The sequence below is a fragment of the Haemorhous mexicanus genome, chromosome 7 (genome assembly GCF_027477595.1).
Source record: "Haemorhous mexicanus isolate bHaeMex1 chromosome 7, bHaeMex1.pri, whole genome shotgun sequence".
NCBI classification, from domain to species: domain Eukaryota; kingdom Metazoa; phylum Chordata; class Aves; order Passeriformes; family Fringillidae; genus Haemorhous; species Haemorhous mexicanus.
The window spans coordinates 8,256,606-8,271,984 of record NC_082347.1 but is presented as its reverse complement, the minus strand read 5'-3'; the positions used below and the strand labels follow the sequence as shown (position 1 = coordinate 8,271,984).

At 49.2% G+C, this 15,379-nt stretch overlaps 1 protein-coding gene across 8 annotated transcripts in view; it reads right to left on the bottom strand.

The window, feature by feature from the left end:
• LOC132329687 (C-type lectin domain family 2 member D-related protein-like) overlaps positions 1-15,379 on the bottom strand; it is a 67,241-nt gene that overhangs the window by 11,789 nt on the left and 40,073 nt on the right. For 5 of the 8 annotated variants that reach the window (XM_059851008.1, XM_059851005.1, XM_059851007.1 and 2 more), the window contains exon 2: positions 9,565-9,954. In XM_059851008.1, coding sequence (XP_059706991.1) covers positions 9,565-9,954 — 390 coding nt within the window. Of the gene's footprint in view, positions 1-7,771; positions 8,446-8,535; positions 8,637-8,837; positions 9,023-9,564; positions 9,955-15,379 lie in introns of those variants that run through there. The other 3 variants (XM_059851010.1, XM_059851002.1, XM_059851001.1) reach the window with 3 other exon arrangements.

Genomic DNA, 15,379 nt, shown 5'->3' with positions numbered 1-15,379 from the left:
GCCAAGGGCAACTGCATGAGCGATCTCCTGCTTGATCTGGGTGAAGGCTTGTGCTGCTCAGGGCCCCAGTGGAACTTGTTCTTCTTGTGGGTGACCAGGTAGAAAGGGCTCACAATCTGACTGTACTCAGGAATGTGCATTCTCCAAAAGCCTATGGCACCTAGGAAAGCTTGTGTTTCCTTCTTGCTGGATGGTGGAGACATTGCTGTGATCTTGTTGATGACATCAGTGGGAATCTGACGCCGTCCATCTTGCCACTTCACTCCCAGAAACTGGATCTCTTGAGCAGGTCCCTTGACTTTGCTCTTTTTGATGGCGAAGCCGGCTTTCAGGAGAATCTGGATAATTTCCTTTCCTTTCTCAAACACTTCTGCTGCCGTCTTCCCCCATACAATGATGTCATCAATGTATTGCAGATGTTCTGGAGCCTCACTCTTTTCTAGTACACTCTGGATCAGTCCATGGCAGATAGTGGGGCTGTGCTTCCACCCCTGGGGCAATCGGTTCCAGGTATACTGCACTCCCCTCCAGGTGAAAGCAAACTGAGGCCTGCGGTCTGCTGCCAGAGGAATGGAGAAAAATGCATTGGCGATGTCAATAGTGGCGTACAACTTTGCTGCCTTGGACTCCAGCTCGTACTGGAGTTCCAGCATGTCTGGCACAGCAGCGCTCAGTGGTGGAGTCACTTCATTCAATGCACGGTAGTCCACAGTCAATCTCCATTCTCCACACCACTCATCATTTTTCATGCCTGAGTCTTCTTCTGGGTCAGGGGTCTTGTCAGCTCCTCTGGACATCTCAGCCCTCATTCTAGAGAAGCTGCAGACCATATACAGGAAGCTTACCACATTAAATGCCAGAAACATGGTCTCCTTAACAGTCAGGGGAAACTGAACATTCTCAAAAAGTGACATAACAGATTCAGAGGAGAAGAAGGAAAGGAAAGGCTGGAAAGTCTCATTCCCTGCTCCTCCTCTAACAAACTGGGTGCAATTACTAATAAATTCCCAAAACATACTGCCGGAACTAGGACGCGGGGTAGGACGAAGAAACCATACACCATACATATAGTAAGCAGACTCCAGTAACCTTGTAAATGCCCTAAAAATCATTATCACCAAGGCCAGCAAAATAGCTATTCCAATCCGTGCCCCTGTACTGTGAAACTCACGTCTTAGGGACAATAATCCTAGTGACCAGAAATGTATTGAAAACTCAAAAAGGCTTATAGACCAGAACCACATGAAGACCTCCACCCCAAGAGACATTACGAAATCGAGCAACATGGCTACTGACTGCTTTAACTCACTGCAGAGCAAGCACAACCAACATGCAATCAATAATGCTTTTTTCCACTTTCTCGAGCCGCGCGTTGGGCGCCAATAGATGTATTTGTCCTGGTTCAGGGCAAATTTGGGAGAGAACCCCCAAAGGGCTCCTCTGGGAAATCGGATTCTACCACCCCTCCCCCAACCGGTCCAGGAGAAAATACCTCCTTGGAGAAAAAGTGGAAAAAAACCTGTTTATTAAACAAGAAAACCTAAACAATATTAAACAATAAAACCCCTTGCTGCTCCAAAGGAGATGACAAACCCAGAAAGTCCCCTCCCCAGATTCCAGTTCAGCTCACTCATTCTCTTATCAGTCCCTCTGGCGCTGGAAATGCCGTGGCCCAGCCCCGGCCCGGCCCACCGATGCGAGCTGCTGGTGCTCTTATGGGTGTTCAGTCCAGAGCAGGTGTGAACAGGTCCAGAGAAAGGGGAAAAAGGAAAAAAAAAGCACAGTCCAGAGGACTTCTTTTCCTCAGCTAGCTAAACTAACTAAAAGCAAAAAAAAAAAAGAGAGCCCTGTCCCGCCATCTGTTCATCCGCAGACAACGCAGTCCAGGAGCAGGAATGTGTAGGAGTGAGTTCAGTGTCTGAAAACAAACTGCGCGCCTCCTCTCCCTGCCTCAATCCTTGGAGCGAGTCTTAAAGGTGCAAAACTTATTATTCAGCATAAACGGAACGAGACGATTGGGGATAAAAGCATCATATAGTCAACCTAGGATACACATGAAACTACAAAAAATTGAAAGTATTCAAATAATATCAACCAAAACCCTCCATATTAAAATAAATAAATATTAAAATAACAATAATCCCATAAAAAGTTTAAACAAAAAAAGAGAGAAAAAAATTCCTATACTTCCAAAAAAAGAAAAATTATCTCTGTTCCCAGAGATGAAAATAATTTTTAAAATAAATAATAAAAAATTTTACTGTGGCATTGTGTGCTTTTAGAATTGGTTATTCATTTTGTAAATCAACAATATGCTTTAGTCCTCCGTTCCCCACATGTACTCCCCTCACAATGGTTTCTCCCTAAGTTGTTTATCCCTTGTTTTCCCACCGGTGGCTTCTCCCTCAGAACCTGCCTTTATGCCCTTACAAGTTCATTTCTCCCCTTTTGGCACCGCCTCCCGCCTCATCAGTCATGGTAACCACCCCCCTTTATTTCAAGAATTCTCTGTCAGTCATCCCTTTTTTGATGTATGATTTGTCCCCGGGGTTTTTCCCCTCCCTGTGTGATCCTCAATGGCTTAGCTGTAACCCACGCTTCTTCCTGGGTCCTTGTTTATTGGTTAGCTTTGTGTCTCCTCCTATCACACCCACTCCCTTTATCAGCACCCCCCACCCCCAACCTCCTCCGTGACACCTGTCCCTGGCCCCACCAGGAAAATTAAAGCTTCTTGGTACCTACATGGGTGTCCACTTCTTCTTCCTTTATCTCGGGACTTCGTAGCCACACTCCTGCCTGCGCCACCCATGCCGCAGACGGTAACCACTACCCAGGGTTCCGGAGGGAATCCGGGAGTGGCACTTCGTGTGGCTGTCTTCAGCGGATCCAGGAGCACCTAGATGGGCTCCTTTAAACAACTCATCTTTAAAACAATGCCCCATAAATCAACATAACCCATCAACAAACTATAAAAAAGTTTATAAAAATAAGAAAAACTTCACAATAGCAAAGTTCCCCAAACAACTATTATTCATAACAAAATTAAAACCTACAAAAAACCTGTTTTCTTTCACCTTATGAAGAAGTCTCCATAACCTTAAAAAGGTCCTCATTTTAGTGGCTGAGACCGTGGTGAGGTTTTTAGCATTTCCTTCTCTCAGGTGGGATCTGATGGCCTGAGGTGGCCTTGTCTCCTCAGGGATTTCATGCCCTAAGGAAGCAAAGGCTGATGGAATGTGCTTGATCCTCTCCTGTCCAATGGGGAGGAACAGCAACCAGCAGAGCTGGAATCACCTTCTCCATCCCTGATTTCTCCTGCCAACAGATCACTTGGCTCTGCCAGGGTCCAGAAGTCACTTTTCCTTTTTGAGGGATGGCCTGAAGGCACCCAGGTGCTGCAGGTTAGTCCTGCCTCAGAAATCCTTTTGGCTTGGAAGTGTCCTTCTACCTGAGAGCTGAATTTAGAAACAGACAGATGCAGTGAGGCCAGGGAGCTAACTCAGAACTGTTCCTAGGATCCCAAAGGAAAAGATCCCTAGGAAAGACTGCAGTTGTTTTTATAACAAAGTTTCTAGCAGAAGTTTCTGGACTCCAGGGGAGCCATGGAATAGTTCAGAAGTGTCAGAAAGAGCACATCCACTCTTGGCCAGGAATTCCCAGCTCTTCCTGTGGTACTGTCAGTGGTTCCTGTCAGGATGTCTACTCAGCAGAAAACAAAGTGACCACAGGATGAGATGTTATCTGCATTTATCTTTCCAATTTAATCTCCAGCTACCCAGGTGCAGCTGCCTTCCTGCCTGTGGCTGCCCTCTGACAGCTGGGTCTCAAAGGCTTTGTTACACTGCAGGGATTCAGATGATCCTAGAATCTCTAGCACTGCTGTAGAAAACTAAATATATGCCTTGTAAAGGTGTACCTTAAGTCAGCACTGACAGCTGTACATCAGAAAGTGATTTTCTGTCTGAACCAAATCTTTTTTAGTAAACAGGAGACCTTACATTGATGAGAATTCTTTATTAGAAATTGCAGTTGTTTTCCACTCAAATTTCCATGCATAACACAGAGACCTTTCCTCCTTTCAGTCGGAGATGAAATCTTGATGAAAACCTTTGTTTGACAGCCACTGTCCCCCCTGCAGAGTGGCCTGGAGCTTTCCTCACTGTATCCCCAGGGGACTGTGAGCTGCCCTCCACAGCAGCAGAGCCACTCGTTCCCCTGCTCAGGTAAGAAGTGAAAGGTGCCCCTCGACAGAGCACAAGCTCCTGAGGCAGTGGGCTCAGGCTGTTGTGAGTTCCTCCCCCAACACCCCATGGCAATGTAAGGGGTGAAAAATGCCCTGTGTGCTGTGCACCAGCAGTGACCCTCAGTCATGTCCTGTGTGCTGGGCACCAGCAGTGACCCTCAGTCATGCCCTGTGTGCTGGGCACCAGCAGTGACCCTCAGTCATGCCCTGTGTGCTATGCACCTGTAGTGACCTTCAGTCACGTCCTGTGTGCTGGACACCAGCAGTGACCCTCAGTCATGCCCTGTGTGCTATGCACCAGCAGTGACTGTCAGTCATGCCCTATGTGCTGGGCACCAGCAGTGACCCTCAGTCATGCCCTGTGTGCTGGGCACCAGCAGTGACCCTCAGTCAACCTTTCCAATCCTCTCCTCGAGCTGGTCAGGCTCTGGGGAACACAGGACGGCAAAACGAGCTCAGTTTGGCCCTTGGAGGGGGAGAGGCAAGAAGCAAGAATCCAGCCTGGTCTCTCTCTGACCTTTCCTTTAGGACAGGCCTGTGTGTCCCCACCCCAAAGGCACAGAGGGGGCACTTTAAACAGTGCCACAATGTCCCTGTGCCCACCGTGTCACAATGCCACAAGGAGAGACCCTGGGGAGGGACCAGGAGAGCTGTGCCAGAGAGCTGTGCCCAGGCGTGCCTAGCTCTGTGCTGCTGTGCTCAGGTGTGAGGGCACACGTCCTGCTCTGCACAGGGCACGTGTGTGCTGCTGTGCACAGCTCTGTGCCCAGGGATGTGCTGCCGTGGGCACGTGCTCTGTGCCCTGCTGTGGGCACGGGGGCTGCATTGCACTCTCAGCTCTGAGTGGGGCTGTGCACAGCTCTGTGCTTGTGCTTGTGAGTGTGCACAGGTTCTGCAGGTGTGAGCAGGGCTCTGTGTGGGACAGGTGTGTGTTGGTGTGTGACACTGCACACCTTGCTGTGCTCAGGCTCTACGTGCCAGCAGCTCTCCTGCTTGGGGCACGTGTGCCTTGGTAGGGACTGTGCACAGGTGAGTGTCTGTGCAGCACAGGTGTGCTGCTGGGGCAGGCCGGGTGCACACAGGTGTGTGCTGCTGGCAGGTGCCGTGGTGCACAGGAGCTCTGTGCAGGTGAGCAGGTACCTGTGTGGGTGAGCACTGGCTCTGCACATGTCCCTGTGTGCACACACGGGCTGGGCACACCCAGGGCCATGGCTCTGGGAACACAGCTCTGTGCATCCAGCTGCTGTCCTACCTAGAGAAACAGACCTCTATATATATATATATATATATATACATGTTTGTGTATGTGTCAGTACCTAGCTATGCTGTGTGAAGTGGCCCCTGGCTCTCTGTGTACACTCCGTTCTTGTAAGGAGAAGAATTTGCCTCTACATGTAAGTTTGCCAAAAGGTTGATATAAAGTCGTGTACAATGATTTCCATCCAATTTAATAGTGTTTACATTTCCATTATATCCCCATAAATGGGGTATCTGCACTGGCTGTGACTCACTGCAGTTCTAACCCACATTCCCTGGAAACTGCTGCCACCAGAACGGGGTGCTGGGCCAAGTGCCAAACCTCTCTGGGGCTGTAGGGATTCCTGGGCCACGAAGTTCCCTTGTGCCAGCTGCCTAACTATTTTTAACACTCAATTACCCTTTCAAATAGTGAAACAGATGAGGCTGTGCTATGGACATTGCCTTCAGTGTTAACCCCTCAGTGGGAAGGTCCCTGTCAGGTGCTGCTCACCCCTGAATGGGCTGTGCCAACCGCAGAACAAGAGTGGAATCACAGCAACAGAATTAAAGGCTGGTGAGACAATCCAAAGAATAGACTGTGACATCCAGACCGGGTGAGAGAAAACCAAAGAAGCTCAAAGATGTCCCAGAAGTAAAATCCAGCTTCCAGACAGCTTGAAGATAAACTAAAACTTTAGGCAGGGAGTTTGAACTGTATTATCAATTAATGTAATTGTCCTGTTTTAATAGATGAGAATCACAAGAATTTGTTGAGGGGAAGTACACAGGGAACTGTAAGAGGTATTGGGGTGGTTTCCTTAAGGACCAACAAGTAGGGTGAAATAAGAAATAGAGGGCAAGACCAGGTTGGCCCCTGTGCTCACCACTGAGAAGATTCCATAGCCCTGCTGTGGGCAGCAATCCCATAGGCATGGTAAGGTGGGGGCAAGAAAGGCACCCCAGACCTCTGTCCTTGCTCAGCTGTCTGTTAATGCCACAGGAACCAGAAGGCAAGACTGAGTTGGCCTCTGTACCCACCACTAAGATCCACCTGCTCTGAGCAGCAACCCCATGGGCACGGTAGATGGGGTAAGAAAGCCACACCAGACCTCTGTGATCCCATTTTGTCCATTCCAAAGAAGTGTGGCTAAAGAAAACCTGAGATCTTTTCCTTCTGTTCCCACTGTCCTCACCCTCATCAAGAGATGCTAGTGTGACTCGTTAAAATTTTATTTTGAGAGCAGTAGATTATCAGGACTGCAAACGAGAGTTAATTGTCTGAGTCAAATGACTCATAGGAAAGGAAAAGGTTCTTTTGCTACAGATGAGTGATGGTTGGCTCTCACAAGTAAAGGACAGATATTATGTGTATGTTAGGAGAAGTTTTGTACATGTGCAGTGCTGTTACTGTAATATGTCCCCCCACAGTCCCCTTTCCCTCCCCCTGTAGCAGCCTCAGTACCCAGGGCATTTGGGAGGGCTGGCTCATTACCAGGAGGGGCACAGGACAACACCTGAGCTCCCGTCAAGGTGTGAGGAAGTGATCTCCACCTGTGGAGGGCAGAGAAGGAGCTGACTGACAAAACTTTGGGAGGGGCTGAGGGTATAAAAGGCAGAGCATCCACTATGTAAAGGAGCACATGGCTGACAGTCTCAGAGACCTCAGTGCTCTAATTTTTCCTTACTCTGTTGTGTTTTTTTTTTTTTTTTTAAGATTAAATAAATGTTTAAAATTTTAAAAGTGAGAGTCATTTCTCACATCTTCCAAGGAGAGTCCAAAATTCTCACCTTCACACCAGTTTGTGATGATTTCCAAGAGCCCAGGTCGATTTGGATTTCCCAATCGAGCTTGTTGTATAATGTTACAACAAATATAGTTAATAACAAATAAATTAATTCTCACTAACAGTTAGTTAGCAGATAACAGTTAGTAAATAACAAATATAGTCATTGGCATTTATGTATTAACTTTATTAACTATCACATTTATGTATCAAGTTTTATTTTGCAAATATTTATTGTTCAAAAAAATCCTGATATAGTAAAAATTGTATTTACTGCTTTTGATAGAGTATAATCTGACAACTTATTAATGCAACAAACAGCTTTTATAAATAGTATTGTCATATATGCTATCTTAGGAACATAGCATAATAGAGACAGTTACATGAACCAATCATTTCAACATTTTACAAACTCAGAAAATGGTGTAAAATTATAAAGTGATTTTCCACATTCAGGGACTTTCTTATCTGAAAGACAAGATAACACAAACAGAAACCAGAGCACTGAAAGAAAAAGAATTCATTGACTCTGGTTATCAGGGAGTGAAAATATAACAAGATAGATCCACAACAAAAAAATAAACCGTATTAGTTTAATCAAAAAGATGGCATGAAGACAAGTCAAAGGTTAAAACCAAAGAAAAGAACATGTTAACACAAAGAAATGTTTTATAAACGCTTGTGAATATGCATGTTCCCCTATAATGTAACAGTATATGGAAAAGAGAGATTAACTGTGTGCAAAAAGTCAAGCATGCCAAGGCGGGATTTCATCCCTTTTATCCCTTCATAAACTTTAAATCTGAAATTGTGAGCCCAGTTTCCCACATGTAACGAGGGCAACGCCCTCATTCCAGGCAGCATCGGGGGCAGGATGGATTGGAGTGACTTTTCCTTTGCAGCCCCAGCCCAGCGCTGGCACTGGGGATGAAGAGGCACTGAGGTGACCCTGAGAGGAAGTGCAAGGCACAGGGTGCAGCTGAGGAAGGGCAGCCCTGTGCTGGGCTCAGAGGTGAAGCTGGCACTGCCCAGCGTGGAGAAGGTCCTTTCTGCAGCCCCTGTTACAGGGGACCTTGGGCCTTGCTGCAGACATACGGCCGCTCAGTGGAGCAGAACTCACTCCTGAATCTCTTCGCGTCAGCCAGGTACACACACTGGGAATTGCCGAGGACGGGAACCCTGCAGGGAGGAGCAGAGCCAGCGCCGGTTGCCAGGAGAACACCTTGTGTCCCTGTCCCCCCAGGCCCTGCCCGGCTCCCCGGCACTCACCGGGAGCTGTAGCTGCTGCCGTCCTCCCACTGCAGGCGCTCGCCCCGTCTGCGCAGCCCGAGCCAGAAATCGCCGTTCCCGCGGAGGCGGAAGAGCAAATCCTGCCCAGGAGAGAGGAGTGGGAGCTGCCCCGGCCCCTCGGGGGGGACACGTGCCCGGGGCTGCCCCCGCCCGCCGGGGCTCCTTCCCTGCAAGGCCCCAGCCCGGGGCTGCAGCCCCGGCCCTACGAGCACCGAGCCCGGCTCAGGAGCACCCCCAGGCTCCCCTCAGCCACCCCGCACCGCCCGCAGCCCCTCACTCACCATGGCCTCCTCATCCTCGGCAATGGCCAGGGAGGCATTGAGCTGGGAGCACCGTTCCTGAGCCTGCTCCCAGGTGCCGTAATCCCTTGAGAAGTAGTAGCAGACCCCGTTGTGCCCGACCCAGCCAGAGGGACAGCCCAGAACACACTGTGGAGTCGCAGGTGGAACTGGAACTTGTGGGGCTGCTGGAGGGGAAAGAGGAGAAGGTCTGAGCATTCCCCTGTGCAGGGAGCAGGGAGCCCGCTCTGCCCCGAGGGGCTGGGCCCAGGCTGCTGGCCCTCCCTTACCTGCCAGCACAGCCAAGGCCACCCCCAAAGCCAGCACCAGCACCAGCAGCAGCAGAATCAGCAGCGCCGCTGTGCCACGGGATGGGACCTGAACCATTGACCTGGAGCAGGAAAGAGCTGCTGGCTGCCAGAAGCAGAGCCGGCCCTGCAATCTGCTCAGCCCATGGCAAGGGAGCAGAGCAGGGAGCCCTGAGCCAGTGTGGCCCTCACTCAGCTGGCAGCCAGAGAGCCAAGAGCCTGGACACAGCTGTGGGGACAGGCTGCAGCAGGAGAACTGCACAGCCTTGGGGGCACCTGGGGCTCTTGCTTCCAGCCACTGATAGGGCCCAGCAGAGCCTGAAGCTTCTTCCAGATCTCGGGAAGCAGCCACACACCAGCCCTGTGCTTGGGAGATGACACTGGCCCCTCTCTAGAGGCCACAGGGGTGGCCCTGCACTCACCCAGCAATCTTCTGAGGTTCCTTTTGTGTTCATTGTTGCCTGCTGATGTGCCCTGGGGACTCACGGGCTCCCTCACACTCCCATCCCTGGTGCAGGATCCATTCTCCACATCTGCACTCACTGCACGCTCACAAGTGGCATCCCCCTGCTGACGCCAAGAGGCTTCTTGCATCCCAGGCAAGTGTGGAAGCCCGGCTGCTGGTCCCTGCTGGGGATGCTGGGGCTCATTCACAGCTGCAGGAATGGGGCAGGTTTCACTCTTCTCCTGCTCACAGGCGCCATCTCTCTGCCTGGAACAAACAGCTCCTGGTTCCCGAGACATCCGGAGTGCTGGCAAAGCCTTTGGGAGCTCGGCCTCGGGAACAGCTTTACACCGGCGCTGATGGCACCCTGGAAGGGACACGATGAGAGGTCACGGCTGGTGCCGGCCCTGTGGGACCCCGAGGCTCAGGAGGGCGCTGCCAGCTCTGGCTGCGCTCTCCCCGCTGCCCAGAGGTGCGGCAGCAGCTGCGGAGACAAGCGCAGCCTCCGGCAGCTCTCCGGTGCCCGCAGCCGCGGCCCCTGGGGCTCTGCAGCCGCTGCAGCCCAGCTCCGTGCCGGGACGGGCGCTGAGAGCGCCTGCGAGCTGCCGGCTGCTGCTGGCCCGGGGCAGCTGCGGCTCGGAGTCCGCCTGCCGAGGGACAAGAAGCAGCAGCGGCCCCGGGCTGCTCACCACTGTGCCCCGCATTCCCTGCCCCGGAGCCTTGGAGCCCGGGCACACCGAGCGCCGGCACGGCCGCTGGGGCTCCCTCCCTGCCTGTGTGAAAAACGGCCAGGTAATTTTGGCTTTGGCATTTATACATTATCATAAGCATGTTGTTATTGATTATAAGTATTTAGATATAGCATCAGTTATAAGTCTTTTTAGGTGGATGGAAGTGTAATATAATATATCACCTTAATTATGCACTGTATTCGTCATAGATATAGTCGTGCAATGAATATAATATCCATGTAGCACTCATTGAAATAACAGTGTGAAAAGTGTATCGTGTTATAGACCCTAGCAAAACATGAGATGTGAAAAAGGCTTTTGTGTAACTAAAATCATTGTAAGGCCATCCACTGACCGACCCATCCAATTGGTATAGGTAATAAGATGAATGGCTCTCGCAATTAAATGAGAAATATTGTATGAAAATAAGAAAAGGTTTAGTGATGTGCAGTTATATTGTTGCAGTTTAGATGTCCTCTGTTCTCTCCACAGTTCCCTTTCCCCCCTGTGTTGCTGCCATCAGACAGCCTGGGCTGTCTAGGACAGGTAAAAGAAGGCTGCACATGGGTCCCTTGCATGGGGCAGATGGGGATGGAAAAGCTCAGGTGGTGGGCATGGCAACACCTCACCTCTAGTCCAGGTACAAGAAAGCAGTTTGCACTGATAAACGGCAAAGAAGAGCTGGCTGACAGACTTTGGAAGGGGCCTGGGCTGGCCAATGCAACCCCCAGGGGTAAAAAAGACTGAGCATCCATCTCCAAGATGAACTGGCCTCGTGGTATGCATGAGGGGCAGTTCCCAGCACTGCAGCTTTTTCCTTCTGTAGTCCTTTAATTGTATTTTTGTTAAGGTTTAATAAACCTTTTTAAGTTTCCAAAGTGAGCAGTTGTTTCTCACACAAGTGATAAGATAACCGGGACACAAACCAGAGCACCGGAGGAGAGCCATAGAATACCATGTTAAAGTTAAGGAGTACAGCTAAAATCTTATCAGAGGGTGTGAAACAGCAGGATGGAGGCACCAGAAGAAATAGAATATATTGACCTGACACCCAGGATGTCATACATATAAGCCGGAGTGTCAAGAAGTCAGAAAAAGGAGCTCCAGAAATATCAGAAATTTCGAAAGAATGTTCGAATAATGCATGAAAGACATGAATATCCAAGTGCCGTAGCGAGGAAACAGTATAAATATGACATTGTCTGTATAGCCTGGTGTGTTCTTTGGCTGTTTGCTAGGAGAACCCAGCGCTGGAAATATTGTCCTTTTTTATCCTATTGCTATAATTATTAGTAAATTTTCAAAAGCACTAAGTAGTGATTTCTATTTTTCACACCAGTGAACAGGGGAAGCCGGCACAAGGAACTCGCCAGAACGCCCCTGCCCCTCAGAGTGACCCCCTCCGCCCGCAGCGACCCCCGAGCTGGGGAACAGCCGACCGCTTCCACCTGGGTTGGAGCAGTCTCTGAGGTCCGCCATCCCCTCACCGGGCTCCGGACGCCGCCGCTGCGGGTTGTCACGATCCCGCAGCTCCGGGATGTCACGGTCCCGCCGCCCGCAGCCGCTCCCGCAGCGCGGGCCGGGTAAAGACGGAGCGGCTGCTCGCGCCAAACGTTTGAACTGCGCCTGTGGGCGGGGTTTCAGCCGGTTTGGCCAATCAGCGTTCGGGAGCGCAGCCAATCGCGGCTCGGAAGCGCTGCTCGCATCCGCGGATTGGCCCCGCCGTGCGGCTGGTTAGCCCCGCCCCCTGTCCCCGGCGCTCCCGTTGCCTTCCCCGGGCTCCGTTCCTGCAGCGCTCTCGTGCTGCCGGCCCGGACTGGGGGCTCAGAACCCGAGTCCCTTTGGCTCCGCTGAGCGCGTTGGAAAATCGCGGGGCTGCCCCGCCTCACCCCGAGCCCCGGGCGCGGTCGCAGCTCGGCTTTCCCCGCCGAACCCCTCGCTGCCGCCGGGGCTTTCCCCACTCCCGGGGCTCGGCTTTGCCCGGCCCGGCACGGCGGCTCCGGTTGGCCCCGGGAGACCTCACTGCCCCCCGTGGCTCCCCAAGCCTGAGGCGGTGCGAACCCCCCGGCATCTGCCGAGAGGTCTCTGACTGCCCCTGATTGCTGGAGCCTCACGCAGCGTGTGTTAGAATGCCGTAAGAAAGTGTTGGAATGCTTTTCTAAAGTTCATCTTGTGTTTTCCGTGGACTGATTTCTCTGAGAATTGTTACTGGAGAGATTCTAAGCGGTAAATCCAGTGCCTTATTATTTTTTTATTTATTTATTATGTGCAACATAACACAATCTAATTTCTTTAACAGAAATGCTGATAACGTTTGCCATATGCTCTTACACTAAATACAATCTCGAGAAGCTCCCGGTTTGTTGGACAGTTTGCCGAATTCTACATTGTTGTTATTTTCGGTACAGTTGCACTTTAAAAGGTCTTAGTAAATTTATGGTTCCTGAAAATTTGCAGCTACCATGATTTTTTCTCAATGTTAAATGACATAGGGTCAAACTATTTGTCACACTTCTCTAATCCCTCCAGTAAATCCATCGTGCCATTATTTCAACCACACTTGGTTCACATTTTCAGTGCCTTTGGGTATGAATAGCATCAAAGTAAGTTGCATATTGTAGTACCCACAACTTTCAAGGACACTGATTGTTAGTTCAGTTCTGTTTTATTTGAATATGATTTTAGTGTTGGTAACATTAAACAAAGTTAGATGTGAGTCATGTTAATTTATGATTTATTTCTCCATTAATTTTTTTTACTAATCATTTCTGTTGAGGTGGATTTGGATTTCTGTCAGGTTTGAGTGTTGCTGAGATTGGATGAAGTCAAGGTTCAGTCTCCTTCACTTTAATCCATTTCGTGTTCCCTTCCAGTTTTATTAACATCTTTAATAGAGAATAAAAATTGATTTTAACTTTAAGTTCCTTTAAGTGCACCTCTAATGCCACTGAGGTGACACTGAATTCCACTGCAACTAATTTTAAGTCCTAAGTTAATTTTCTCTAAATATGATGTTTACATTGCAAGATGTGGTTATTTTCTTCTAGAGATAAGACAGATCCAGCTGAAACAGCTGTGATGAAACACGGATAAACACCTGCTTTTGGATAGAAGCAGATACAGTTTGTTGGGCCCTTGATCCTCTCACAGATTGCACAGGTGTCAGGGCTGCACTGCCTGACAGGATCATTCATTGTCATCTCTTCTGGTTTATCTTCCATAGGTAACACAGCAGAGTGGGGGTTGTTCTGCATTATGGCTGTTATCCATTGTCAGCTGTTCAGTGTTTCACTGGTATGGATCCAGGAATGCTGGAAGAATATTGTCTCCAATTCCTGAGTCAGTCACTGCTGATCTATTGGTTCCATCATGTGAGTTCACTCATTTTTATAACAGGCATTATCCATAAGGTATCATTACCTTATTGATAACTGGCTTTCCATGAACTTTGACAGATCTTTGTGTCACTATCTACAGACACGTGTCCCTTTGGGATCTCTCTGCTTTGTTGCCCAGCTCAGGTGCATCTCTCTGACCAGGCTGTCTGCAGCTGTTCCCTGCACTGCCTGCTCAGCCTTTGGTCCCTTCTCTTGTTCCAGCAGGGTTGCTGTGCCTTGACCCAGGGCTGTCTCATGATTTTCCTGTGTTTTCAGAGCTCCAGGAAAAGATCTCTGGGCTTTGTGGAGAGCCTCATCTGAGCTGAGGTCCTGTGGTCTTTCCCGACCCTTTTGTGACACATCCTCATGGGACAGGGCTGTGCCCTGCTGAGGGCAAGGCAGCTTCTGCTCTGTGGGGATCAGACACAGCCCCAGGTATTCTCACAGGAGCACTCCAGCAGTTTGCTGTGTTTGGGGCATCTCAGAGCTGCTGTTATTGAGAGATTTGTTTTTAAGGTATGTGAGGGAGACCCTCCCAGTGAGGGTCTGGGCTCTGGCCAGGCCCTGGCTCTACCTGGCTGGGAAATTGCCAACAAACCCAGATGTTTTCTGCCTCAGAACTCGATTCAAGTCTCTTGGACTTGGCAATTTGACCCTCTAATGATAGGACAGCTGGATCAGTTTATAGAGTGAGCTTGGACACCTTTCCTGGGAATGGCTCTCCAGGTCCTCCCTGAAATGAGGTTTGGCAGCTGCTGCAGGCTCTGGGTGATGGTGCAGTGTTTAACACACTGATAATCATCCAATTTCACATGTGTGATTAATTACATGAATTATCTGACTTATTCTTGGTTACTGTAGTTTCTTGTATCACTGCATATATTGTCTTGCTGTTCCTTCATGTTCATAGCAAGAGACATGCATGTTATTTTTAAAACAAAAAGAAAGGGGAATTGGTTCCTAAAGAATGTCTGAATAATGCAATATTTATATTAAAATTTTATACAGAAAGTATTTCTAAATGCTTTTCTGTACGTGTCACAGTGAGGGTGGCTGTGACAAACCTCTCTGGTTCCCTGACTTCAGGCGAGGGTGGTGAAAATGAAAAGGAGCGGGTTTGATGGAGCTGCCCAGAAAGCCAATTAGATCTAACACGGTGCCAGCTGGTAATCCTATAAAATCCTTTAAATATATAATCCTATATGGAAATATATATATATATATTTATCCTATATATAAAATCATATAGAATATGAGCTGTGCAATAAAGATGAGCCTTTTCTGGATGAAGAAACAGAGTCCCAGCTGTTTGTACTGTGACAAATCAAGGGGGATTTTTCCTCAATTTAGCCCCTTAAGACGAGGGGAAATGCAGTTTCCTCCTCATTTTCCCTCAACAAAGACCATTCTGGGGGCTTTTGGACGTCTTTTTCGACTCTGAAGGTCCCTTCAAATGGAGGGTCCCCCTCGATGGAGCTCTTACAGTGGCACATCAAGAGGTTCCTCTCAAGGGAAGCCCTTTCAGACCAGGGACAGCCGTGTTTGCTCTCAGTTTGAAACTGAAGATGATGAGATGTTCTGAGGTGCTTTCTCTCAATTCAAACCCACCAAAGAACATGATAAAGATTATCTAATTCCATTTAAACATGAAAATAATGGCAAGCAGTGATTGCCTGATAAGGGA